Source organism: Tinamus guttatus, unplaced genomic scaffold (genome assembly GCF_059628265.1).
Source record: "Tinamus guttatus ecotype Peru unplaced genomic scaffold, ASM5962826v1 Tinamus_guttatus_pri_ptg000089l, whole genome shotgun sequence".
NCBI classification, from domain to species: Eukaryota; Metazoa; Chordata; class Aves; order Tinamiformes; family Tinamidae; genus Tinamus; species Tinamus guttatus.
In genome coordinates this window covers 2,155,678-2,181,494 of record NW_028288623.1, presented here as the reverse complement: position 1 = coordinate 2,181,494, position 25,817 = coordinate 2,155,678, and the positions used below count along the sequence as shown (strand labels likewise).

Below are 25,817 nucleotides of genomic sequence, written 5' to 3'. Positions count from 1 at the left end.
ATCCCTCGTTCAAGTTCCTAGCTTTCGAAAGGGCTTATTTAACCCTCTCCTCTCAGTCCCAGCCAGGTTGCCAGACCATGGCAGCATAACAGTGTGGTCTTATTTGTCAAGAAGTTGGGTCCTGATTAGCAGAGATCTTCCAGGAACTCCCTGGCATTTAAAAAAAGGTGGTGGTGGTAATAGTAGTAGTTTTTTGTACGCTTCTGTTCTCTTCGTACTGAGCCCGTTATCAGTGTCTTTTGGACGATTTGTTACAAAGCAAGTCCTGGCCATTTGCATTCAATCACGTCCAGATTTTCAGGACAGGCTGAGCTGAATTGGTGGGCTCAGCTCTGAGGTGAGGCCAAAGGGTCATGAATCTTTGTGAACCATGGCCAAGCTGCAACGTGGACAGTGACATTCTCTCTGGCTAATTTCTCTTGCTGAATTAGAAATTACTCCTTTATTCCGCTGCCCTGAAGGAGTTTGGCACAGAAATGCTGCTCCAGGCTGCTGCTAGGGGGGCAGTTACATTTCAAGGAAAGATGACGCCAGCTGCAGCGAGTGAGCACGGCTGTGCCGAGCGCTGGCGGGAGGAAAACGTCTGCCTAATGCACGGGAGAGTGCAGTGATTTATACTGGGTAGTGCCTTTATGAATTAACTTGTCAGGAGCCTGAAACAAGCTTTTGACACCAGAAATTCCAGGGGACTCATCATCTTACGCGCAGGTATATTTAATTTAATGACTGAGATACAGGCTAGTCATCCTTTCTTATACATTTGAACTGAATGTAAAATAACTCACTCATGGAACACTGAGTGTAGAGCCATCGTATTTTCTTACTTGGAAGATTTTTTTTTTCCCCTTACAGTTTTCTAACCTAACATCATAGGCAGGATATTTTTTTAATAGGTGCTACTCCAAAATAGTAGAGCACAAGTAAAGGAAATTCTTTTTCACACCTCTCTACTGGAGAAAAATGTTCAGGGAAAATGCTGCCTGGTTTTCATTTGCTTTGGAGTGCTATGACAGACATTACTTCGAGCTTGGAGCTTGGAATATCTTTATAGTCCTTTGCTATTTAAAAAAAAAAGAACTATTAGGGAAGGATGCTGAGCAACATGAAACAGAGCTTCATCTGGTGCAAACCAACAGAGCTCCGCAGAAGTCAAAGATGCCTTGTTTTATAGCACCAGAGGATTTGGACTTGCACTGGGACCTCCAAGGAAAATCTTACACATTTCGTGTGTACTGGAAATGTACCTGGCAACTAGAATTAGTTTTACTTGAAAATTAAACAAAAGAGAAATACGCGTCTGCCTTTTTGGTATGTACAACTCAGTCAAGGTCAGGAGGAGAATATTTAGAGAAGACTCCAGTGCCTCAAGCTGCTGTCTTCTGCTGCGAGTAGAGGCTGTGAATACAACAGAAACCACCTCAGGAATATTCCAAATAATCTGTGTATAACTTATTTATTGAGTTGAGCAGTGTTGTGAGGAGTTTAACAGCTGGGAATGCAACTCTGTAACTCAGCTCAGGCCATGAGAGGGTGAGAACTAACGGGCTATAGGCCGGTGGCAGGTGAGGGTTGCACGCCGCGGGGTTTGTGTGCACGGACGTGGGCGGGCTCTTCCCATGCCCGTCTGGCTCGTGTCAAGAGGAACCCCCCTCGTGTTACCTGTCTGCAGAGGACACAGAGCGCCCCAGCTGCAGCCCCGGGCCCTGCTTCGGCAGCGCCTCGGCCCCGTGTGCCAGCGAGCAGACAGGGCACGTGACCCCGTGCCCTCGCTTTGGGGCACCCAACTGCTGCCTGCCCTAAAAGATAATCCCAATTTTTAACATGTTTTTGCATTTCAAGGAGTCTGGCGTTATGAGAGGGCTGTGTCATTGCCCATCAGAGTGGGTGGTTTTGGTTTGGTTTGGGTTTATTCTTTTGTTATTATGAAGCTGTGGAAATGCCTTCTTGCCTGGTAGGAGGACCTGAGGCCTAAACATGCAGCCCAAATCCCACAAAACCCTGGGTCAGTGTTATAGTGACAAAGTAGGGATGATCAGAGACGGGTGCTCAGGTCCGCTCCTTGGTCCTGTTTCCTTTAGCGTTAGTATAAATGGAACCCTAGGGAGTGGATCACTGAAAAATTGTGTGCTTGTTCCTCCAATATTGTGTGTTTGTTCTTGTCTGGCCTTGGGCCATGTGCTGCCAAATGCCTGTTTGACTTGAAGGAATGACGAGCAAAGCAGATACTGTGACAAGAAAGCTACCTCTGTGCATCTCCCTGCGAGCAGCAGCGCGAGACCAGGCACGTGGCGGGTTTCTGGGCAGGCCCATGCTGCTCTCAGCCATCATGGCTGCTCAACTGCTGAAGGCAGATTAACATGTGCAAAAAGCATGTCCAAAATGCACCCCGATCCCCGCTCTCAGATGGATACCCTTCCCGAAGACCTACACAAATACAGAGCTTGCTATCTGCTGCCAAACGCAGAGGACAAAAGTTTTTCTCTTACCTACGCTTTATAGAAATTGCTTGCATCTTGTAACTGTTTGACAACATAATCTTTAAAAATAAAATGCTGCATAAGGAGCACTGGAGCCATGAAAATCTTTGTGCCTTAAATAGAGGATGACATTTGCTGACTTGCGTCAGCCCTGCTGTCTGCTGAGCGGTTTGTGGAGCAGTTACAGGTTTCAGGATTGGGTGAACAAATCATTGTGTCTGGCTCACAACAGCATTGAGAGCCCAGGAAAAGTGAAAACCCAGCAAATAAACCTTTTCCAGTGGACTGGCACAAGAAAGTGTAGGAACGCAGCTGTACTGGGCTGCAACCAAGACACAAAATGATATTTTCTCCTGGTGATTTTGCTTAAATGGATGCAGAGGTCTCCCTTTCAGTGAACTCCTTTGTTATCCATGTAATGGGAAGTGTGGAAAACCCAAGCTAATGCCTTCTCCTTAGCCTCAGGAGCCACAGAAGTGACCTGCAGCGTCTCACTATAGGCCTGCTATTGAGGAATTACATACAGTCCTATGTGACCACTTCTCTTAATGTTAATGCCAATATATTTGGTTCAGGCAGCAAGATACTTTGGGCAAGGATTTTAGCTTCTTCTTTCAAGCATGCACAACTGATTGGTTCACTGGTATGTGTAGCATAAAACTGCAACTTTATGAGATGATGAATTACCAGACTGTGTATATTGCGAAGTGAGAAACCCAGGCAGAACCTTAAATGTGCCCAGGCCTATGGGCACATTTATAATGGCACTGACATGGGTAACAAAAAATATATATATATAATCCACATTCAAGGAATATAAACCTTCCTGACAGCTAAAGTGTTCTTTGCAGGAGGGAAAAGACAGAGCACGGTCAGTGAGGCCAAACTGGCCTTCACGCCTGAGACACACAACCAAGTGACATTACTTCAGTTTGTCCCCAGCAGGTTCCTGGTGGATGGCACTGCTGGAAGATTTATGGTCAAAATGAGATGGGTAATTTGATCTTTGGTGCTCACACTGAGCACACTGCCCCCTTCTTTCTGGGGCATCTGGAGGGAGGCCCTTCCACTGCTGATGTACGTCACGATGCCCAGAGCTGCCAAAGCTCCTCCGGGCTAAGCAGTGTTGAACATCTCCGCGCAGGGGCCGCACGTTCAACAGCTACTAGAGCTTTTAGAGCAGCTTATACCATGTGGGAAGCAAAGGCTTGTGCCTCTGCAGCGTCCTGGGGAAGACGTGGAGCTTGAAATGTCACTCACTTATCGGGAAGGGGAAACGAGACGTGCAGAGGTGGACAGGGGCTGCATGGATGGGGGTCCCCATTGGGGAGCATTTGGCCCATAAGGCTTCTGCTTTGCTAGCCAGAACTGGTAAAAACATAAAGACTGAGCAATCCAGAGGTGATAGCAGCAGGCCATGATGTCTGTCCTATTTATTAGGAGAAACACCGTGAGAGCTGCACTACCACAGCAAGTGCTCTACACGCTGCACCTATAATTTACCAGGAAGCCCCAGGTTACCTGTGGGTGTGGATGCTTGGAAACCCAAGGCATTAATTTGCTCTTCTATTAATGTTTGCAATAACACCCTAGATGCCTACATAAAACAGAGCCAGGCTTCCCCCAACTCCTGCCCACTGGTACATGGCAAAAGAGTTGTTTCCCTCTTTATTTACCCAGAAAACTGGTGAATGCAACAGCTCTGAAAATACTGCAGAAACTACCCCTGAACGTCACCTGTGAATATCTTAGCACAGTGTGTCTGCAACTGTGCCTGAGCTTAGTCATCATATGTTCTAACCACTGCCCCCGCAAAGTACAGCCCACTTAGGTCTGCTAATCAGTTCCATTTTTTTATTATTGAAAAGGATTTGCAGTGGAACAGCAGAAAGTGCATTGGTACATTGGCAGGTACAGAAAGGCAGGTTTACACTCAGTAATTTACTGCATTTCTAATGTGTGAATCACTTTTGACAGGTTAAAGGTCTTCCCTGAAAGAATCTGCCAAGCCTGTTTTCTGTCAGATGATGAGTGAGGATGGTGCTTTTCTCTAGGGCTTTGCAGAGCACCATTCAGAGCACTACAGGCAGAGCTGTTACACAGAAGCTCTGTGCAGATGAGTCAAGACGTCTTTTACACGAGCATCTCTATATAAAACAGCACATGAAAATATTGTGAGATGAGAAAAGCATGGAGTGCACGAATCTTTCATCCCTGGAGACTTGGGATCAAGGTGTAGTTATTCTTGCTCAGATCTCATCCACGACCAGAGTAACTCGATTTGGCAAGACTGGTGGTCCCTGAGAGTGAGGTATACACCCAACAGCATCAAATTGCCTTCATTTGCAAATAATAATCTCTAACAATTTGAAGACTAAAGTCCTTCCTAGGCTAGAAGCTCTGGCCACCTGCATTGTGAAGGTTCAATTTCTGAAAACGATGACGGCTCTTTTCTTCCATCATGATTATATAATGAGACCTTTCCCTCAGTGCATGCTTTTTTGACTTGTCATCTTGCTTCCAAGGCAGCAGAGTGTTGTGAAGGGAAAGACACCGTCTTTTCCAGACAACATCTCCAGGCTGAGCTGTTATTCCACAGTAAAGAACTTTTCAAGAGATTTTTTTTTTCCTTCTTTTTGCATCTCCTCCTTTCCATCAGGCTCTAGATCTTTCTTATTTCATTGTGGTCAGTGGACTAGAACGGGTCCTTGTCTTCACATCTGAGCGCTCAGTTTTAGCATCTGAAAAGGAAACAGTAATAGAGCATTGTGGTTGGGATGGGGAGCTCAGACCACGAGCTTCTCCTCACACCTGCACATGAGCGCTCGTGAGCAGGGCCGTGCGTGCAACTGTGAGAACGCTGCTCTACCATCCACGAAGAGTTACGGTGGCTGGGGGTGGTTCTCCCCAACCACCCCCCCATTAGGTGAAGCCTAATGTTGCAGCTTTTTTGAGGAAAGGCAAGAAGAAAAACACCTGGTGAACTATGGATGAGACCAACAGTCTCCCCTCAGCACCCAGAAAGATCCTGCAGCAAGTTGTCTTGGACTCCGTTTGCAAGCACACGGAGGATGGAACATAATCATCAGAAATACCCAGCATGGATTTACCCAGGGGAAACCTTGCTTGAACCAGCTGACTGCCCTTCAAGGTGACTTGCCAGACACCAGACTCCCCTTAATGGGCGGCGGGGAAAGGGGGCACTTGCCTTCAACGGAGCTGCTGCTGCTGCTGCTGCATCGTGCTGCGACTTTCGGCATGTGCTGCAGGGAGAAAAATCTGGTAATCTTTGTGTGCACATGAAACTCTTTGGTTGTAGAAATTTAAAAGCAAGAACAGCTAACAGTGTAATGAGAACAGTTGAGATTTTATACAGGTAACATACTAGAGGATGTGACTTTTTTTCCCTCCTCCTTCTCATACTCCAAAGACCATCTCATACACGATCTATGCAATCCATCGTCCTAGTAGGTTCATGTTAATGTAAAATTAACCTAGTTTTTAAGCTTTCCCATAGGTATGGTCAGGTTTGTAGACATCCTCTTTGATATCCTGCTTTGCCTCTCCTTTTACACTAAGAGACTGATTGTTCATAAATAATTTTAGTTTATAGCCCATTAAAAATTACTAATTTCTTTTTCCTGATAACTTGATCCAGAAAGAACTGGTAAATAGTTATGAAACAGCTGACTAACCTCCTGTAAAAATGAAAGATTATAGAGGCTACAAAACACTGCAGGAATTTTATAATAAATGTACTCTAAGTGACCTGTACTTCTGTGATGTACAGACTGAACAAGGCTCTTCTTTTGAGCCTTGTCTGTTGATACTGCAAAGCTCCCTGCAGGTAGCTGCTGCTCAGGCACAGTTTGCACTTCGCTCTCTGCTCAGGGCTCTCCATTTCCTTCCCATAGAGCCACTTCACTTAGCTGTCTGGCTCAGAGGTCCACTTGGAATAGATACCTATTCATACATCCTAGGTGATAGGATGAATTTAATCTAATTGCTTTTTTGGAACTTATTTTAATCACCTATTAAATCTAGCAAAGCCTTTAAATATGATTAAACACAGCTGCCTCTGGTGTACTGTGATGCTACAGTGCCTTTATCAAGTTCCAAGAAAGCGATTTACATTTCCAAAGGGCTAGGTTAAGATGCAGTGATGAAGGCTCTGATATTCACTGGGGCAAATGTCATTGTTCTCTTCCTGTTTCTAGCAGAGACAGGGGCAGATTTTTTTAATTACCATTTTGTTCTGGTCTCAGGGTGGTGATGGAAGCTCGTGTTACCGCAGTCCCATCTTCCTTAAAATCTCTGTAAAATTCTGCAGGCTCTTTCTCCGATTTGATTTTGAAGGAAGGTGTCCTCCTGTCAACAACAAGCATCACCATAAAATCAGGGATAACCTGGATGAACTTATGCCTCTATGTTTATGTAAGAACTTCGTTAGGCATCTAGCTCAGCACCAAAAACCCACCTGGCAGACACACCAGGATTTCACATCATGGTCTGTAAGACTCCTACAGATCCCAAATGCAACACAAGCTGATTTTACACATGGACCAAATTTCCTGACAGGCACAGTAGCTGTATTTTCAATGCGTGTGTTTGTTTGCCTGTGTTACCATTTTGTAACTTTGCTGACTGAGAGAGGTAATACACGTATTCCTGTGCCTCCCAGTTTAAGTCAGCAGCCACACACAGGACATGGCCGACTTCAGTGAGGTCCCATGTTTGAAAACTGGCAGTAGCACATCATAAATGACAACTATGGAGTGGAGCTGGCTCGTACCACCGTATTCTGCTAGGTTAGTGACACAGGACTGGGACTTTTTGACCTGCAGAAAATCTTACTCTGCAGGTGACTGCTACCTACATACAAAATCAGTGATATCTGCTCATCCTTGAAGCACAGAGGCCTTACCTCAGGAGCGAGCTTTTGCTGGTTAGTCTTTCAGCAGTGTCTCTTTCTGGAAAGTCCCGCACTCTTTTCTGAGGAGTCTCTGGAATGGAGGGCTGCACCTTTGGCCTGTTCCTGTGTCCTGCAGAATGTCAGAGAACAACAAAAACCTTCTCAGGCAGAGTAAGTGGCAGCCTGGCATTTCTGGGTCCACAACAAATTGGTCTGAACGCCAGTTATCTTTGGGTCCTGATGTCATTTTCGGTATCACAGCATCCCACTGCCTACTGAGGTGTCCGGAATGAGAGCTGGATTCGGAGGAGAGCTGCTGGTCGAGAACCAAAGCAGCCCTTTCTTCAAGGGATGGAAACAGCCCATGGGCAAGGCCTCTCCCTGGGAACAACCTGGTGCCAGGCACAGTGTAACTGAGAAGCTGCTTTTCAAGCCTCCCTGAATATCCTCCTGCCAGGTCACCAAGTGACTCACGTACTGCTGTCTAACAGAGGCAAAAGGGATGGCTCTGGAAAGACTAGAATATTTCCTTCACTTCCCTTTCTACACCACCACTTGCTAACAACACAGCTCGTCCTTGAAGCAAGTGAGAACCTACCTATGTTATTCTGCAGTGACTGCAGCCAGTCCTCCATCACCATCGGAGAAGGTGCTGCAAAGAAATACTCTGCCCCATCTCTCAGCCTGTAAACAAGGACAGGAGAGAGGCATTCCAGTTAGTCCTACCTTCCACCTTCCAGTCATTACAAGGGTGCAAGCACTGCAAGACATTTCAGCTATGCCTCTTAGCAACAGCCTTGGGTGACTGCAAGTAAATGCAGCCACACAGGCTTGCTCTGTGGGCCTCTCTGCAGGGCTTACCGCAGCATGAACGCGTTCTCTTTCCTGATATACTTTATCAGCCTCTCACAGGTGGCGCCAGCAATGTTGAGAGACAGGAGTGTGGATTCGTTCTGAGGGAGGAGGAAATTACAGCAGAGTGTTTTCTGTGTCCTTCTCCTAGCATTCAATCCTATTCCAACTTGCACACTGACTACTCACCCACACTGCCTTTTTCTGCTTCTAAAACTGCAAAGAGGGTCACTGAATAGGAAGGAACTATTCTAAAGGAACAGCAACAGAACAGCGAAGTATTGCACTCTATGTCAAAAGCAATTCTTGAATAAGATAGATACTTCTTTTAAAGAATAGCTTTGAAAAACCTCTGAAAGCTTGTTTTTTCAGTTTTACGGTTGGAGTCCATGGAACAACTGTTGGATCTGACCCAATTAACATTTAAAGGGTTACTAATTATCTCTAGTCCCAAACAAAACCAAGGTAACTATGATTTATTTATTTATTAAATTCTATTTTAAATAGGGAAACACAGAATGCCTACTGGAAAGATTCAAAAAGAAAAAGGCAATTACCTTAGAGGCTTCTTTTTCGTCATCATAGAAATCAAGTTTGAGACCATCAAGTTTTACATAGAAAGATTTCCAAGACCTTGAGCCTGGCTATATGAACAGAAACAATGATAAAATCCAATTAATAGCTATATATTTAATATGAACAGAAACAATGATAAAATCCAATTAATAGCTATATATTTAATTGCATGAAATCTTCTGCGTGCAGCTTCCACAGTGAGCCAGGAGCTGCCCAGATGATGATCACAGAAGCTCATGATTTTCTCCTAGAAAAACAGAGCCTGCTGTAGTTAACGGGGAGGGTGATTGAGCCCGGGGCTCTCTGCACGGCAGGGCAACAAATGACATAACATGGCCCAAGCAAGCTCTGCACTGCATTGTGAGCAGCAGCATCTTTGGGAGCGGATGGATTATCAAAGCTGTGCCTATTTCTGGCCACCAAAAGCCCCACTTTATTTCTCCAGTTGCTGGAATATTGTCCCATGCTTGCTGATCATGTTCTAGTTTTCATCCATATGTGATTTCAATCTAATGTGGCTGCTGAAATCTTCCTCACTTCCTGAGCTATCCCCTATGGCTATGAAACATTAGACTTGTGCCATGGGATCCTTGAGATGGAGATAGAAAATCCTACGGAAGATATGTCACAATCTTGCTTGGTTGGTGAGATGGGAGTGCAGTAACACAGGAAATGTAATGCAGTGTACCTGGAACAGAGGAATAACTAATTTTGCTTCCAGATGATGAAATTCAGAATAGATTTCTTTGTTAAAGAGCTCTTGCAAGTTAAAAGTTTTAGAGGAGGAAATAGTCTGTGGGATAAACAATCCAGGAAAACTCGTTTGCATTCCATACCAAAGCAAGCACTCAGATGTCTGCATACTTGTGGTAAATACTAGAAAATTTCTTGCCCTGTTATGAGCATTATCCTACTCAACTGAAGCCATATGCTTTACCAGGATGAGAATTCAGATTTCAGTTCCCTTCAGCCCCAGATTACACAAACCACTTCTTCCACTCAATGCCAAAGAGCAACTGTTTTCTTCAACTCTTTCCTCATGTCTTTCAATTATCTTCTAGTACAGTGAGACATTGAAGGCCTTGGACAGGGGGGGCTTTCACTGCTGACTAAACATCACACCTTGAGTCTTGACTCTTTTCAAAGGGGAATAGAATTAACTGTCATATAGCCCAGGTTCTGTTAATCAATCCAGCAAATGCAGACTGACCCTGTCCTGCATGACTCCCCTCACAGGCGAAAATTGTCTTTCTGCTAAGGATGAGATCAAATATTGCTGAAGTCAGTGGAGACTTCTTCATGGTTTTTGTGGACACTGAATTAAGTCCACAGCCTTCAGCAAGAGTTTATCTTGAAGAAGTCGTGCTCTGGACTATAATTCAAGGACAGAAGAATTAACCCAGAGTGGGGGCTTTTGTTTCTACCTGGTGTCTTCCTGGAAGGAGCTGGTCTCTCTTTTCTAGGAGTCCCTCCATGTGCTGGAGACTTGCAGAAACCTGCAAATGACACACAAGGACATTACTATTTAACTTTAAAGGAGCCCTTAAATATGTGTTAGAATTTCTGAAGCTATTTCTAGGTATATTCCACACAGAAGAACTGATCTCTGTTGCCTCTCAGCTTTTATGTTCACAGCACATCTAAAAATGCCCTCTAGATTGCAGTCAAATCTCTATTTTACTACCTAAATGAAGATAGTCCATGGCCACTTAGCATGATTTTTCTCATGGGATGCCCTCTATCAGAGCATATTCATTAAAGGTTTTGGTTTTAAGCCAGGTGTTTGCTTAGCTGGAGCAACACAAAGTGTAAATATACATGACTACATTCACATACAAACGTACCGTCGTGTAAATATACATGGCTATACACATGGGACAGACTCCTTGAAGTACAATTGCTATGTCTGTTTGCCATCCAAACATTTTGAAATTAAGAGCCATTCAAGAACTTTTAAGTTATGCCTAGCTTGCTAAGGCAGCTATCTTTCTAGAAAATGTATCAGCTTTGCACAGGCACATTAAATGTTCTTGCCCTTCGGCTCCATGAGGGAATCCACTGAAAGGAGCACCATACAGTTCTTTTTGTGACTTCCTTACAGAACTATTCTGCCATTTTAACTAGCACATGGTAGCATGATGATACACTGGTTTTACGAGGATAAAGTCAGAAATCCTCAGGACTTACAGAAGATGCATTCTCTAATCTCTCCTGAGAGGAACCAGACAGCAATAAGTTTGGGGATTTATCTTGTGGCCTTTGGCCAGGTGGAGTTATCACTACTTTTGTCTGCAGGTTGGAGAAAGCGACCCCTCTGGCATTTTCTTCTTGGGCAGATGGAAGGTCTGGAGAATGCGATTCCACCAAACTGCTGCTGCTTTGCTGGTTTGTGAGAGCAGGAGATAAGGGAGATGCTAGAGAACCCTGACTTTCCAAAGTTGCAGTTTGTGGACTCATGGGCTTTGGTGCAGGGGGAGGGATCCTCTCACTGACTCTCCTCTCAGCTTTCATCTCTGTTTTGGTGCTGTCCCCAGGGAATTCCCCGGGACTGAACAGCTGAAATGTTGCTGGAGACTTCTCAAGAGGGGAGAAAATCGTTTCCAGGGGAGCTCCCAAGGCCAGGCTGGGTAGGGGAGCAGTCGGCGGTGGCTTTGTGCTCTTTATCTCTATCACTCTTGGCGGCTGACTCCTCTTGTCAGATGTCTTCCTTTTCAGAGAGGGAACCCGTACGACTTTGCCTTGATCTTTTGGATCGTTCTCTTCTCTGTCAGTTTGTTTCAGAAGATTCATCTCCCTCTGTAAGACACAAACATTACATTTGTGAGATTACTCCGGAGAATGCTGTTACGGGTATTTACCTAAAAATATTTTGTTTTAAGCAAGAATAATTTTCAAATGCACCTTCTTCTGTCACTGACTTTAAAAGACTGTACCTCCACTAGTATTTTTAGAGTTAGAATTGAACTTAATTGCTATGCTCTCAGTGTTATTTTACCAATTATGAACATTGGTGGGAATCAATCTCAAATGAAACCCATCCCTTTCCAAGATCCGTAAAGGTCGAGACTTTAATAATCTCCAGAGAAATTGTGCCTCTATATTGCAGCACTGCTTGCTTTAAATCTACTGCAGGGACAATGAGTATCCAGGAATATTCTCACTTACTTTAGAGAGCAGGACCTCTGTCCCTTGGTTTAGACAACCTGCAGAAGCACAGAGCAAAAGGCAGACACAAACTCTTTCAACCTACTGACTAATGTAATTGTGAAGGATCACTCTGGACTTCATACGGCAGCGCATGCTCTGCTCCTGGAAGAACAAATTTCCACTTCTCCTCTAGAGCTACTTGGACAATTCTTATTTTCTCATCTGCTGTTTCCAGCAGCTCAGCTTTGGACATCCATTTCCTCCATCTCACCACAGTAATTCATTTTGCCGAGGAGTGACTGAGACCCAGACACCCAAGGAGTCAGGTCATCCTGTGACAACATCCTGTCTCACACAGAGATTCCTTCTCACCTTAGTTTTCCTGTTGAGTTGAGCAAATTTCTCCTCCTGAGCTGCAAGCATCTTCTCAAAATCCCGGTGTTTCTTCAATAGTTCTTCCACCTCAGACAGTGAATCCTGACGGAAAAAATCAGCAACAGATACAGAAGTCAAGCCTGAGATTTTCACACTTAGGCACTCCATCCAGCCAAATGGTGGTACTAACCCCATAGCTGGGATCCGAAAGAAAGCTCTCCTTGGCAGCCAGCCACGCTTCCGCTTGTTCTAGTTCTCTCCGGAGCAACTGAATCTCCCAGTTTTCTTCATACAACTCTTTCCTCATGTCCCAGCTATCCTTTACCTTCTTCATCAGCTCTGAAAGCTCTAACAATTTTTCTTCAATCTAGAAAAATAACAATTGTAATGCCAGCAGGTGAAAAATATGGGCAGGCTATCTTTTGACATCCATCTAATGCGTACTTTGACATTCCAGACTCAAATGACCTATAGACAATTTTGTGATGCTAACCCACAAGGCTCAAAAATATTATGCATTTATGGCATGTTGACAATGGAAATCCTTAATCTGTTGAAAACACTAACTCTCTCTGCAGTGGACGTAATCTTCCATACACTCTGAAGATGTTTCTGCAATCTCTGGATCCACTGACAGTGTTAGGACAAATCTGGGGTCATTGCAAAGGATCAGAGTGGTTTTAAAAGTTAAGATAGTCTTCCTTCTAAAATTTCTGAAGGATTGCTTATTTTCTGTTGTTCTTATTAGCTCACCAAACTCTCTGTGATCTGCACTATGATTTACTCTATCCTACTTCTTATGTATTTAAATGTTAAAAACTTATTTGTGTGGCTCATGTTTTCTGTGGAACAGCAATATCTCTTACAGCATCTGCACAGCTATAATCAATGCAGTGACTGCTCTCCCTTTTATGGTTAGATTCAAAAATCAGTTTTTAGAGGAGTGAGGAAGAACTTTAAAAGGTGCTTTTCTTTTTCAAAGTCTCAAGAAGTGAGGGGCAAATCTGTAAATCTGTGATGGCTTTTAAATTCAAAAGTTCTGAAAACTTACTTGAAGGTTCTTTTGCTATACACCACAACTGGGCATCTGCTCATTTAATAAGTCTCCTTAGTTTACTCTTGTTTGCAAAATGCTTAATCCATCACCAACACACCTCCACAGACATGAAATGTCCATTCTTCATCAGGTCATCCCCGGCGCGCTGCATTTCCTCATACTTCAGCCACTGCTTCTCTATCTCACGCTTGTACTCCTCGTGGCGCTTGATAAGCAGCTCAGCTCCCAGCACATCATTTGCCAGTTCCTCGGATATCACTAGCGCATGCATCTCGTTGGCCCAAGCCCTACAGAGCAGAGGCAAAAGGGGAAAAAAATGACAGAAAACGGAACCCTCTGCCTACCCAGGAATGCGTACATCCCATGGATGTGGACCTATGTATACAGACCTTTATTTGACCATGAAATATATAAATATACTAACACATTTGTACAGACTAACCCAGGCATTTATGGATTTTTATAACCTTCTATAATATTCCCACTGAAGTTGCAATACCTCGGGCCTTAGACAAGCAGCTGCAGCATCCCGACCCACTGAAAGGACAAGCATTTAAATCCTTCATGGGAACTCCTGTCACCGCAGCAGCGCGGGCTGGACAAACTCATAGAGCTTTTATACAGGGACAAAGGGCTTCCAGGTGTCCATGCAACCTTACTGCCATGCATAAGAGCACTTCATACACCTACGGAGCACTCATACAAAGCAGGAGACTGACAGCTGCTTCTAAGGAAGAGTTTGTATTCCTGGGCACAAGCCTCAACTGGCATCTTGTTTTACCTGAGCTCTGGATCTATTCCTCAGCTTTCCAAGTGCCCAATAGTCTGAGGTAACCATTTCACTGTTTTCTGAGTCCTACTCCTGTCATGGATTAATCCTTTCATTCACCTCACTGATTGCAAAATTCCCTCATTTCTATTCTCATAATCTATGAGAAATGCTGTTCAAAAATTCATGGTGAATGTATCAATTTTGCTGCAAATGTCATTAAAACAATTAAAATTATAATTTTAGCAGTGTAGATCTGCCACTTTCAGTAAAGACTATTTCCATCAGTTATTCGAACTTCTACATTAGATTCTACTTATAGATACACAGGCATGGTTGAATTAATCAAAACAAGATGTTCTAGTTCAACTTATTTTTTGAAAGATGCTTTATAAATATTGTTAACATTCAGTCTTTTGTTCTCATTCAGATTAAAAAAATAAGAGAGAGAGAGAAAAAAAAAGGAATTTGCCAGCAACTGAGTTACTACAAAACACTGACATCTAATAGAAATGGACAGGAGAGTGTGCACTTACGGGTAATAGTATTAAAAAAAAAAGTCCAAAACACTTGCAATACCTGAGCAAGTACTAATGTGTTCTAGAAGACTGTATTTAATATAGTTCCTTTGACTCTAATAAAAGCATTTTAACTACTTGAATACCTAGAACAGATCTCCTAATCTTCCAAAAAAAAAGAATGGTGTCTTAGATTGCAATTGTGAGACTACCAAAACTATCCAGAGTGACTGAATTCTCCAAAACTTTATAGGAAATAGTCTGATATGAGTATCACTCACACTGCAGGTCTAACATGCACACTGTGCTGAAGCAGAGTGGCATGGTCCCTCTGCTATGTCAAGTATTGACGAGATCTATTATTATTCAAAGAAAATTCCTAATCAAGCTTCAGAACATGTGGGACAGGAGTGAAACCACCCACAGGTGTAATATAGAAAACCCCAAGAGGAAAAGACAAGAAATTAGGCCCACTGCCAAATGCAAGGGACCCACACATACATGAGCTCCCTACAGTCATTGAAGTAGAGCTGGACTTGTTCTGCCTGGCTCAGTCTTGCCTTCCTCTCCAGGAACTTCTGGCCCAGGTTTCCCCAGCACTCATCCACGTCTGTGAGTCTCTCCATAATGTTTTCCTTGACTTGAGGGTAGGTGCGGCTGAGGTGCCAAGCCTCTCCCCGAATCCGCTCCAGCTCTTTCATGATGGCTCCTAGATCTCTCTGGAACAGGGACAGAACTGACTGTAAGATCAGGCCTCTATTTACATGGAGAGATTATCAAAAGCACATTTCAAAGATGGTGCCTATTTTTTTAACACACTGACTGCACACATGAGAGAACTATGACACTATCAGGTCTTTTCCTCTCAGCTTCCTCCTCATGCCTGTAAACATTCATCCTCAAACACAAAGGAAGCTTCTTCAGATACAACACATTGATTGTTTTGACAAGCACGGAGCTGAAGTCTCTTCCTGCATTTCACATGACACCTTTGCAATTCGAACAACAATCTTTGACTAAACTTTAGAAGGAGAACTCATCTTGAGAAATAAAAGTAGTAATAATATAAATTCACAATGATAAAAGCGGCAGAAAAAGCCACCCTTGCTGTGAGGCACAACGGATTTTCCAGGATGGAATACATTTATCTTTAGCTGGCCTGCAAACGGGGCAGCCCAAAAGATTTCAAAATGTGTAGAAGTCTCCATTCTTTTTTCATTCACATTTTTCTGCCCACTGCTTCATGACAGCTCTCTTTACCTCAACTCCCTCAAGTTGGCTTAGAAGCGTCTGGACACCTGGAAGGTCATATCCGTAATCTTCTATGTCCACCACCGCCTCTTTCTCCTGCATCCAGCCCTTTACTTCATCCACATCGTGATCATACCGATGAACTTGCTGGGCTGCTCTTAGGTTCTGGAATAAAGAAACAATTAACTGGTAATATGATGCATCTTGTCTGCAGTGTAACAACAGGCAACCCTAATATCATATCCTCATGCAGAACAGACTGAACAAGTGGAGGAATGAAACGTCTTCCCAATCAAGTGATCTGAAAGAGCCACCAACCTAACCCGAGTTCTCTATGTCAATAAAAAGAAATACATGTTTCTAGAGCAATTTATCCCTCCTAAAATGAATGATCAAGAGTGAGAGCATGAACTGCCCTTTACAGATACCTCTTTTGGCTGTAGTCTAAAAAACCTGCTTGGGACTGGGCCCTACATTTCAAACTGTGAAAATAAGGTGAGTTAGGTGAAAGTCAGGACTTACAAGATAAGAGGATTAAAAATGTTCTAATAGCATTTCGCGATCAGATTAAAAACAAATGTCAAGCACTTGTTTGACAAATAGTGGGCTTCAGCAACTTCATAGGCAAAATGACAGTAGGTAACAGTAACTTAAAGTGTTGAGGACATCTGATATTTTATAATCTCCTTAAAGCAAACACACACATCAAGTTCAATATGTCCTTTCTTCTTTGCACTTCCAAATAGATCTGTGGCTGCAGTTTCACAGGATGAGGTGAGCTGATTTCCCAGCCGACTGCTGCCAGAAGTCAGAGGTTTTGCATCTTGGCCCTTTACCACCTTATCTCCTATTCTCTTTCTTTGACTTTAGCTTGCTAACCAGGTAAACAAATCTGCATAGTTTTTTGCTGGTTTAATGAGCTAAAGCAGTGCCAGAAACAGTCTAGTCAGTGCCAGAACTGGGACAAGGGGTCCTGAGCAGCCAGGAATAAAGCAGGAAGGAGGACAGAGTAAATAAAGAGGGTAAGGAGGATATAGAGGGTGAAACTTCCTCTTGTTAGTTGATGTAAACCATTAGATTGGCTTAGTGTTTCAGGAAACTGGAGGCTGCAGTGAATTTACGAAAACAGAATGTCTCTAGGCTGATACATACCTTCCAAATATAAACCTTGCCAGAGAAAATGCAGAGAATTCAATGCCCCACTAGCTTTTCACGTATTTCTTACCTCTGTCCTTGCCTGGATGGCATGGCGTAGTTTCTCCCACATTTCATTGATTTCCTTTGTTCTCTTCTGGATAACTTCAGTCTTGCTGTGGCCCTCTTTCTCTAGCTTAGATGCTAATTCATTTAGGGAAAGAACTTTGGAATGTCCAAGAGGTTTCACCTCATTTACGAAATCTTTAAACTTTTTCTCCAGCACCTGCAGAATAAAGGAAAATAATCTGTTATTCTTAAATAAAAGAATTTCTGCCTACCTATTTTACAGAGGCAAAAGGAATCATTTTCTCCCTACTGCAGAACAAAAAAGCTATGAATTACAGATTATAAGCACAAGACACTCAATAAACTGAAATGCTCTAGAGTCAGAGGAAAACCTCTGTTGTTAATATCCTCAACAACTTATGCTACAGAATAAAAAAAACACCTACGTCCTGACAGATGGAGATTTGCCAAACATAACCAGTTTAGCTTGTCTATGTATGTAATAGCTGTTGAAAGCATTACTTCAATAATGAGGAGTGGACACTATACGTCTCTGCACAAGCAAGTCATCTCTCCATCTCTGAGGAGAAACTCATGCTTGAAACCTGCAGCTGTTCAGCTGCTGGTGTGGATGGTCCATCTTAGTTTTCTCACGGACAGTGTTTTAAGACTGTGGCCAAATGATTACTTAACAATTAGGGCCACAGTGAAGTGTGGTGGCCTCACCTTATCCCCTGAAAAGGACAACTTTGGGACGCACATTGGAGGGAATGGCACTGTAACATGCTGCACTGTCACTAGCTACACACGCACACACAAAAACAGGACAAGTATATTTCTGCTCACGCTCTCTCTCTCTTTTTATTTATATATTTACCTCAACATCATCCAAGTCCTGTCCATAGTCGTCAGACTCTGCCACAGACTGCTTACTGGACAGCCAGGCTTCCACCAGCTGGAATTCTCTTTCAAACTGATACAGCTGGAATTGTTCTTGCAGACATTTTCTCTGTGTCTCGGCCTTCTGTAGGAGAGACTGGTACTCTGCTAGGATCCCCTGGAGCTTCGCGAGTATGGCTGGACTGCAAAGAACAAAAATCAAAAGTATGTCTCTGTTTTACTTGCTATTTTTGAGCACCATTTTTCCTGACAGGTTGAATTTGCAACACGTTCAAAATAGGGAAGAGTCCAGATATCATATGGTGAGTTATGCCAGGACATGAAAACCAGCTAGGTCAGGAAATTAAAGTATCTTGCAGGAATGGCTGCTCTTTTCATCTCCTTCTCTCCAGATACAAAAGCAAATTGGCAATGAAAAGCAATGAAGTGTCCAGAATATCAGTTTCCTTTCCCAAACATGGTGCTTCCTGAATCTTTATATCAAATGACAACTAGATGACAGCTCTTGAGAATACACAGTAGACAAAAAAGCAGTATCTGGCCTGTTGTTGAAAAAACAACAATCATGAAAAGAATAGAACAATTCTTTTTTTTATTCCTTTTTTTTGTCCTTTTTTATTTTTTGAAGGAGGGACTGATGTCCCCCAAAGCCATATTTCTGAATGAGCCACCAGTTTCCCAAGGCTGAACTTCTCAGTATCTGTCTTCCCTGGGCATTTCTACTAGATTTGGAGCACCTTCCTTCATTTTCCTACCTCTCTGGGTTGTCTCTGTTTATTAAGCTGGTGCCTGTCTCCTGTACTTTCTCAATCCGAGGCCTGAATCCCTCCATGTCCAGCTTGGTGGCTTCAAGCTTACGAAGCAAAGCCTGGGTGGATTCTTCATTCTTCCCATAATCAGAGGTCCCCAAGATGAAGCTCCTCTCTGCCAGCCAAGCCTCCACCTCCAGTAACTGTATGAAATATGGTTATGAGCATGAACACAGCAGTTATTTAGGCCACAGCAAATTAAAATGGAAAGCACTGAAGTTCAAGGATATAACAGTGAGATTAGAAAGCATCTAGGTGGTCTGTCTGTAATAAAATCTAGAAAATGTTTTTCCAAAAATTACTAATCCCAGTAACTTACCCCAGTCGTTTTGGTTACATGTTTATCCCCCATGTCAGGTCCTAGAGAAAATAACTCTTATTGCTCAACTATATCTGTGTTTATCAGATATGAAAAGCCAGAACAGTATTAGTTTTGCTCCTATCTCCAGACACCCAGCAATTTAGCTATCTAGTCCTTTAAGCAAATAAAGACCAAATTAATTTTCTCGTGAATCTTCCTTACCTCAGCAAGGTACTGATGGGCCTCATATGATTGCATGAGTCTCTGCCTCCTCCCCTGAGCTTCTGCCTTCAAGTTTTCTACAGATGTCTCCAGCTCCTTCAGATGCTCCATAATCTTGTGGGAGGCTGAGTGGCCTCCCCTTACCAGTTTCTGTCCTGTACTGAGCACCACTTTGGTCAAAGCATCCCGACTATTTATCTCATTCTCCAAAATCTGGAAAGAGTAAAAGACAAAGCAAAAATAAAACTCATGGAGATTTTTCTATGAGATAATGTTGTCCTATATTTCCATTACAAATCTCTTTGGGGAGTTAAGGAGCATTTACAGAAATCACAGCCACATATAATCTTGCCACAAAGTTTGCACTGTGCTGCGTACCCTCCTCAGAATGGGGAGGGAAGAGAGTCTAACCACAAGCTCTTATCAGTAGATACCTCTGAAATATATCCACTTTAACCTGCATTGGAGCACACTTGAATTAAAATGTTTCTAAGGAAGGACAACCAATTCCACCTGCTAACCAGTATTTATCTCTTCTTAGCATCTTTCTAGGAGGTGCAGCTTTACGTTACAACCACATCACTACTGCAAACACTACAGGCACATATAGTACTAGCAGGAACAGCAGCAAACCACCTAAACCAGCTCTCGAAGACTTTCTTTGAAACCCATTTCTGAAGCCCCGCAGATTTACTAAACCACATGCCTACCTCCATACCTTCCTTGGGTGACCTTCACCTCGGTGAGCATGGACCAGCTCTTCTCCTTGGGTCACTCCAGAGCTGACTACACCTGGGCACTGTGCAACAAGCAAGCCCCAGCATTTTACAACCATCCTCTCTATTTATTTCCAGAGCTATGAAGCAGGCAGTTTCAGAGTTAGGCAGCAGTGCTAATTTACACAGAAGAGACACCCTCTGGAGACAGGAGCTATTCTTTCAGCTCCAATATCAGGTCACTTGGCTGCAAAAGCGGGGAGCTCCGATTCTAATCTTGCCTTTAACTTCCCCCTATTAATTTCAGGGCAGCCACTATGTTGTTGAAAAGTGACACCATCTCTGACACCAACAGAACAGAATCCAGTGGCAAAGATTGTAAAACATCTTGTACTGTGTATTAATAATAAACTGGCAATGTTAAGAAAACTTTGCAATTGAGCAGTTAGGAGCTTATTTTCAGAGTACTTCATTTACATCCACTGGATCAAAAACAAACAGCAGCAACAACAACCAAAAAAAGTGAAGGGCAGGCAAGGGGAAACACTGTACTTTCAAACCAAGCAGCTGTGCTTATACTTGTTATATTTGCATGCAAACATGTTTTTGCAAGACACGGTAATTTTTTAGGTTGATACATATTATGCACATTACTCTTGTGGTAGCAAAACAAAGGCTGAATTCTTCAAATCTGGCTAATTAAGTCTAACAATAGATATTGGAGCTGACAGTATGTTGAGCTACAGACTGATAATTTATTTCTGACAGGTTGCCCTAGAAGTCAAAGTCAAAATAAAAAGAGAAAAAAAAAAGAAAAAAAGAAAAAAGAAAAAAAGAAGAAAAAAAAAGAAAAAAGAAAAAAGAAAGAAGAAAAAAAGAAAAAAAAAAGAAAAAAGAAAGAAGAAAAAAAGAAAAAAGAAAAAAAAGAAAGAAGAAAAAAAGAAAAAAGAAAAAAGAAAGAGAAAAAAAAAAGTGTGGAGTCTCTAGCTACTGAAAGGTTCTGAATTCAAAACATATATTTTAACCCTGCTTCTAGGAGAATAAGCAGCAAAATGGCAGGAAGAACTGGGCTTTGATTCTGCTTTGTTATTACAGTCTCTTTCCCCCATTTTCACAAATTACTGAAGTATTTTTAAATCTGGCCAAACAATGCAGAAATCACTGCAGTGTAAAGTGGTATATCCATAGTTCCCTCAGTTATCCCAAATACTTCATCAGATAAATTCAGCTCAACTATTCCTTCTTTCCATCACTCTAATCTGCTTTCCTACCATGTCAATCAGCTCATATTTTAAAAGCAATTACAGGCATAATAAGGCTCATACTTCCCACGACAATGAAACAAGTCCTTTGTTCTTACTGCCTATTCTCAAAGTCAAAACTCAATATTCAGAATATTTACAAATATGAGAAATTACACCAAAAACTAAGAAGGTGCTATCCAGTCACAATACTCTCACGGAATTTCTTACTCAGGACTATTCTGGAAGATAAATGAAAAACCATTTTATCATTCTTCATTAGGTTGTAAGCACACCTAGGATGACTCTCCTACTTTGAAAGGGATTTCCTTGTCCTAGTATACAACCTATCCTTTGACTTTTTACCCTGGGGACATTCATAATTTTTTGCGAGTTGAGATTTTATTTCTAGACATGTATCAGATCTCACCAAATGTCTGTGCCAAATATATGTGAATGTACATACACATTCTCACCTTATAAAATTTTCTGTCTTTCCCAGTTCTATTACAGATTGCACAGATTTTCCCTAGAGGTACTTGATGCCCCACTTAAATGCATTGCCTTTTGCTAACAGCAAATACCAAGAATGTCTGGAAACTTTTAGCAGGATTATTTTCTTTCACCTCGTGTGTTTGCAAAGGGACAGTCTGTTTTACTCAAAAACTATTAGAAAGCAGCTGTTATTTTGTTGGTGTTTGAGGTGACTTTGTTCTAGACACAATCATCTCAGATGGTCTATCTGAACTGTGCAAAATGACTCAACAGCATCTTGAAAGCTATTGCTAAAATGAAGGTTGTCTCAAAATCATAAAATGCTGTAAAGTCCCTCCCTCCAGAAAAGGAAGAGAAATTTATCTGGAAGATCATACTGAGACGTCTGAGCAATGAGTGTGCTTGGATGCACTTAACGAGCTTGGAAGCACATTTTATTAGGACATCTGTTGCCAAGGAAGCTATACCAGCATGCACAACAGCTTGTAAAAACTATTTCGTATTCCAGACTCCAGGAATTGAAACTCAGTTGTTTGCGGAAAGAGCTAATGTATCCACAGCATATGGTGTGCTACTTAGAGCACTGCAGTGATAAGCAGCATGGAGTTCCAGGCACTGCCAAGCCATGGACACATCCTATAAAGAATGCCATAAATATCAGACCAGAATAAGAGTCATTCCTGGCATCATGACTCACATACGCACAGCAGATGAGGTTTGCCAGACAGGTGAATTCCATGTTCTTTATTTGATTCTAAAGACTGAGAATGGTTTTCACATTATGTTACCTGGTGCTTTTCTTGCAGGCTCTGAACAGTTGCCAGGGATTGGCCATAATCCCTGGAGGAAGCCATTGGGAGTTTTTCACGAACCCAGGCCAGCTCCTCATCAACATCTCGGAAGAACTGGTACTGAAGTCTGCCTGACTCCAAACTCGCCCGTCTCTGCTGCAGTGGATCACGTAGACTTTTGTACCTGCACGTTTTAAACAGAATCCAGGGAGGTCAACAGAGTGGTAGTGAACTAATACAAAAAAAACAGACATCTTTTCAAAATGATATGGAAAAGAAAATGAAATAAAAGGGGATATCGGGAATAAAAAAACTGCAAAAAATCGCATAAAAATGGCAAAAGACAGGCCAGACTCACACACCTCTGCACCAGCTGATCTACTCTGTCTTCAAGCTCATCAGCAAGGAAATGCTTCGCCTGCTGAAACTCCTGAGCTGTTGTCACCAGCTCTTGCAGTCGGTCCCTATGGCCAGCAATATCTTCCTCCAGTTCCTCTTGTTTCTTCAGATGACTGTTCAAAACCACCAGATCATTGCTACTATAGGGTGTCTTTAGCTCATTTTCCACATCTTCCAACCATTTCTCCATATCCTCTACACTCCGCTGGAAGTGAAGGGCCTGGGGACAAGCAAAAAGGACATGCCAATTAAATCTTTAGGATATATAATATAAAATCTTGGCCACCTTCAAGAAGGATTACACATAAAGCACAGCAAAAATTTCCAGTGCTCAGTGACCTCTCCCCAGGTGTGAAGGTGGTACAAGAGAATTCAGCCACAGCAAACAGAAAACAGAAGCAGAGAACATCTGAACTAATCTTACTTAGGTTGCAAAAATATCACTGATGGACACAATACTTAAAAACGAAGCCATTAAGAGGGGAGCTTTCTTTTACAGCTACAAAGTGCCTGACAGCTCATGTAAAGCTCACAAGGAGGAAAGTCATGTGGCTGGGAAGAGCTAGAAGAATGGAAAGTAGCTGTAAGCTTCCTTCTCACTTGTGTTAGAGAAAAGATGCCAGTGGGACAGACCCAGAGAGTGAGCAGATACAGTGAGTGAACATATTTCCCCTCAGTAACCCTCTCTGGAACCTTGACTCCAAACCAGCTCCAGAAAGCACAAGGGAACACACTCTACAAATCATTTTCTTTCCCAGTTCTCCCACTAGTTGCATTCAACCAGTTCATGCTTAGTAGTTTCTTTGCTCTAATGGTCTTGAGGAATCGTCTGATTGTATCAAGTAACGCAACAGTAGATCAGATGTGCATCAAGGCAGCCATGATATCTCCAGAAATGACATCAATTCCCAGCCCCTGGCATCTCTGTATTACCTTGTATGCCTCTTGCAGCTTGATCTGTTTATCCTGGCAGCTTGCTAGCAGCTCGTCCCACAGCTCTTCCAGTTCTTGCAACCTGGACTGAATGGCCTCAGGGGCATAGTGCCTCTCACGGAGCATCTTCTCCCCTTCCTACACAAAGAGAATTGTCAGAGCTTTCTTCCTTTGCTGAGTATATGAAAATATATCACATTTGTCTCAATAACAAATTCTTTTGGCACTGCTAGGCAAAGGAACGCTGCAGCCATCACTTCCTGACATAAGGAGGCTGCACAGCCAAACGAGAAATGGATAAAGGCAAAATGCTTATTGACATCAACATTGGCAGAGCCTGATTTTCCTATATTTTTGACCTCTAAAGCTATTCAAAATGTTACAAAGCCAATGTTAGAGGACATTTAAAGGTTAGAGGACATTAAAGAGAATCTTCATTACGCAATAGCTACATCACCTAAAGACTGGCAGTTAGCCTTAGTTTGCAAGCACTGTTATTTCTATATTTCCCATATTCTGTGATCACTGTTGGAGATTGTTCAGCTATCTTTTTCTATTCCCTTGCCTGTATGTTAAAAGAGGTTTTACTATATCATACAATGGTACATTTGTATCACTGTATGACATGGTAAAAATCTATCTGTATTTCTAAACCTGACCTATAGATGCTTTACATGCTGGCTGAAAAAGAGGTAGAGGAAGCACAGAAAAACCTCCTCCTTCAGCCAGAGGATCCTTAAGCTGGGACAAAATTAGCCTTAGAAATCTACACTGAGCTACTTCTACAAGATGCATTCAGGGAGAGGAGGCACAGTGAGAGAAGGATGCTGAACCAGGATAGCAGAAGTTTTTTTTTTATTCAAATCAGTTCCCAAGGGCATTCCCAAGGACAAAGACAAGGCAGAAATAAGGAGATTGTGCAAACAACTCTCTAAAAACATGTTAGTACAGTGAGAGCTGTAACTCCACCCTTAGCTGTCCCGTGTGTCTATGTTGTTTCTGAAAACAATAGTTCTGCATCATGGCATGCAGGTAAATCTGAGGAGAAGCCCTGTGCTCAGTTACCTATTGCAAAATACAGACAGGAAGCATTATGCTGAGAACAAGTTTAATATTTAACTGTCTGTCCTTCCAAACCCGTCATCTGATCAAACCTTCTGCCAAGTAGCTGACAAAGCTTGTCAGACTTCCCTCATATCTCCCACACTAGCAAGTTTCTGCAAAGGCAACACTTGAAAACTCATCCTGACACCTTTTGTAGGATTCCTCTTATCTGACTTTTTGAAACTGTGTATCTAGTCACCTTGGCTCCATGCAGGAAAGAAACAGGTATACCTCCAAAGTGTGATTCACCCCAAAGAGAAGTGTTTAAAATTAGTGGAATGAATCACTCCTTGGAAGCAACCACCAGTTTTCATGGTACAAACAATGAATATAGACAGCAAGCTCACACTCGACCCCAAGAGATAAGCTGGAGGAATCCCACGCCTTTTATCCAAGGCACAGAAAGGTCTTGATGAATTAAAGTAAGCTTCCAAACCCACTTTAGAGGTAAATAAAGTGAAAAATATCACAAGAGGACAGTGATTTTGTGACTCAGACTGCCTTCCATCTTTCACAACCATTTTCAAGCCCTGCCATCAACCCAGGTTCTCTCACAGATTTGATGGAGTCCAGGCGATTTCTATTGGCCATGATCTCCGCTTGAAAAGTCTGATGCTTCTGCAGCTTGGTCTGCAGGTTGCTTGGATCCTTCCAGCTGTCATCCTGGGCAATACTATTCTTCTCATTGATCCAAGCAGCCACCTTTTGGGAGGAAAAAACAGAATTAGACAAAAATTCAGAGTTTCTTCAGCTCCAATCTGCCCAATTA

At 42.6% G+C, this 25,817-nt stretch overlaps 1 protein-coding gene across 1 annotated transcript in view; it reads right to left on the bottom strand.

Annotated features, from left to right (window-relative positions):
* Nucleotides 1–6,670: 6,670 nt before the first annotated feature.
* Nucleotides 6,671–25,817, bottom strand: part of SPTBN5 (spectrin beta, non-erythrocytic 5) — an 88,381-nt gene continuing 69,234 nt past the window's right edge. Inside the window, 20 exon segments of the mRNA XM_088520482.1 lie at nucleotides 6,671–6,845; nucleotides 7,402–7,519; nucleotides 7,988–8,073; nucleotides 8,251–8,342; nucleotides 8,799–8,885; nucleotides 10,242–10,313; nucleotides 11,005–11,613; nucleotides 12,337–12,441; nucleotides 12,530–12,706; nucleotides 13,494–13,683; nucleotides 15,185–15,402; nucleotides 15,944–16,099; nucleotides 17,160–17,354; nucleotides 18,015–18,219; nucleotides 18,793–18,989; nucleotides 19,370–19,582; nucleotides 22,610–22,796; nucleotides 22,975–23,231; nucleotides 23,945–24,082; nucleotides 25,604–25,750. Coding sequence (XP_088376608.1) covers nucleotides 6,671–6,845; nucleotides 7,402–7,519; nucleotides 7,988–8,073; nucleotides 8,251–8,342; nucleotides 8,799–8,885; nucleotides 10,242–10,313; nucleotides 11,005–11,613; nucleotides 12,337–12,441; nucleotides 12,530–12,706; nucleotides 13,494–13,683; nucleotides 15,185–15,402; nucleotides 15,944–16,099; nucleotides 17,160–17,354; nucleotides 18,015–18,219; nucleotides 18,793–18,989; nucleotides 19,370–19,582; nucleotides 22,610–22,796; nucleotides 22,975–23,231; nucleotides 23,945–24,082; nucleotides 25,604–25,750 — 3,624 coding nt within the window.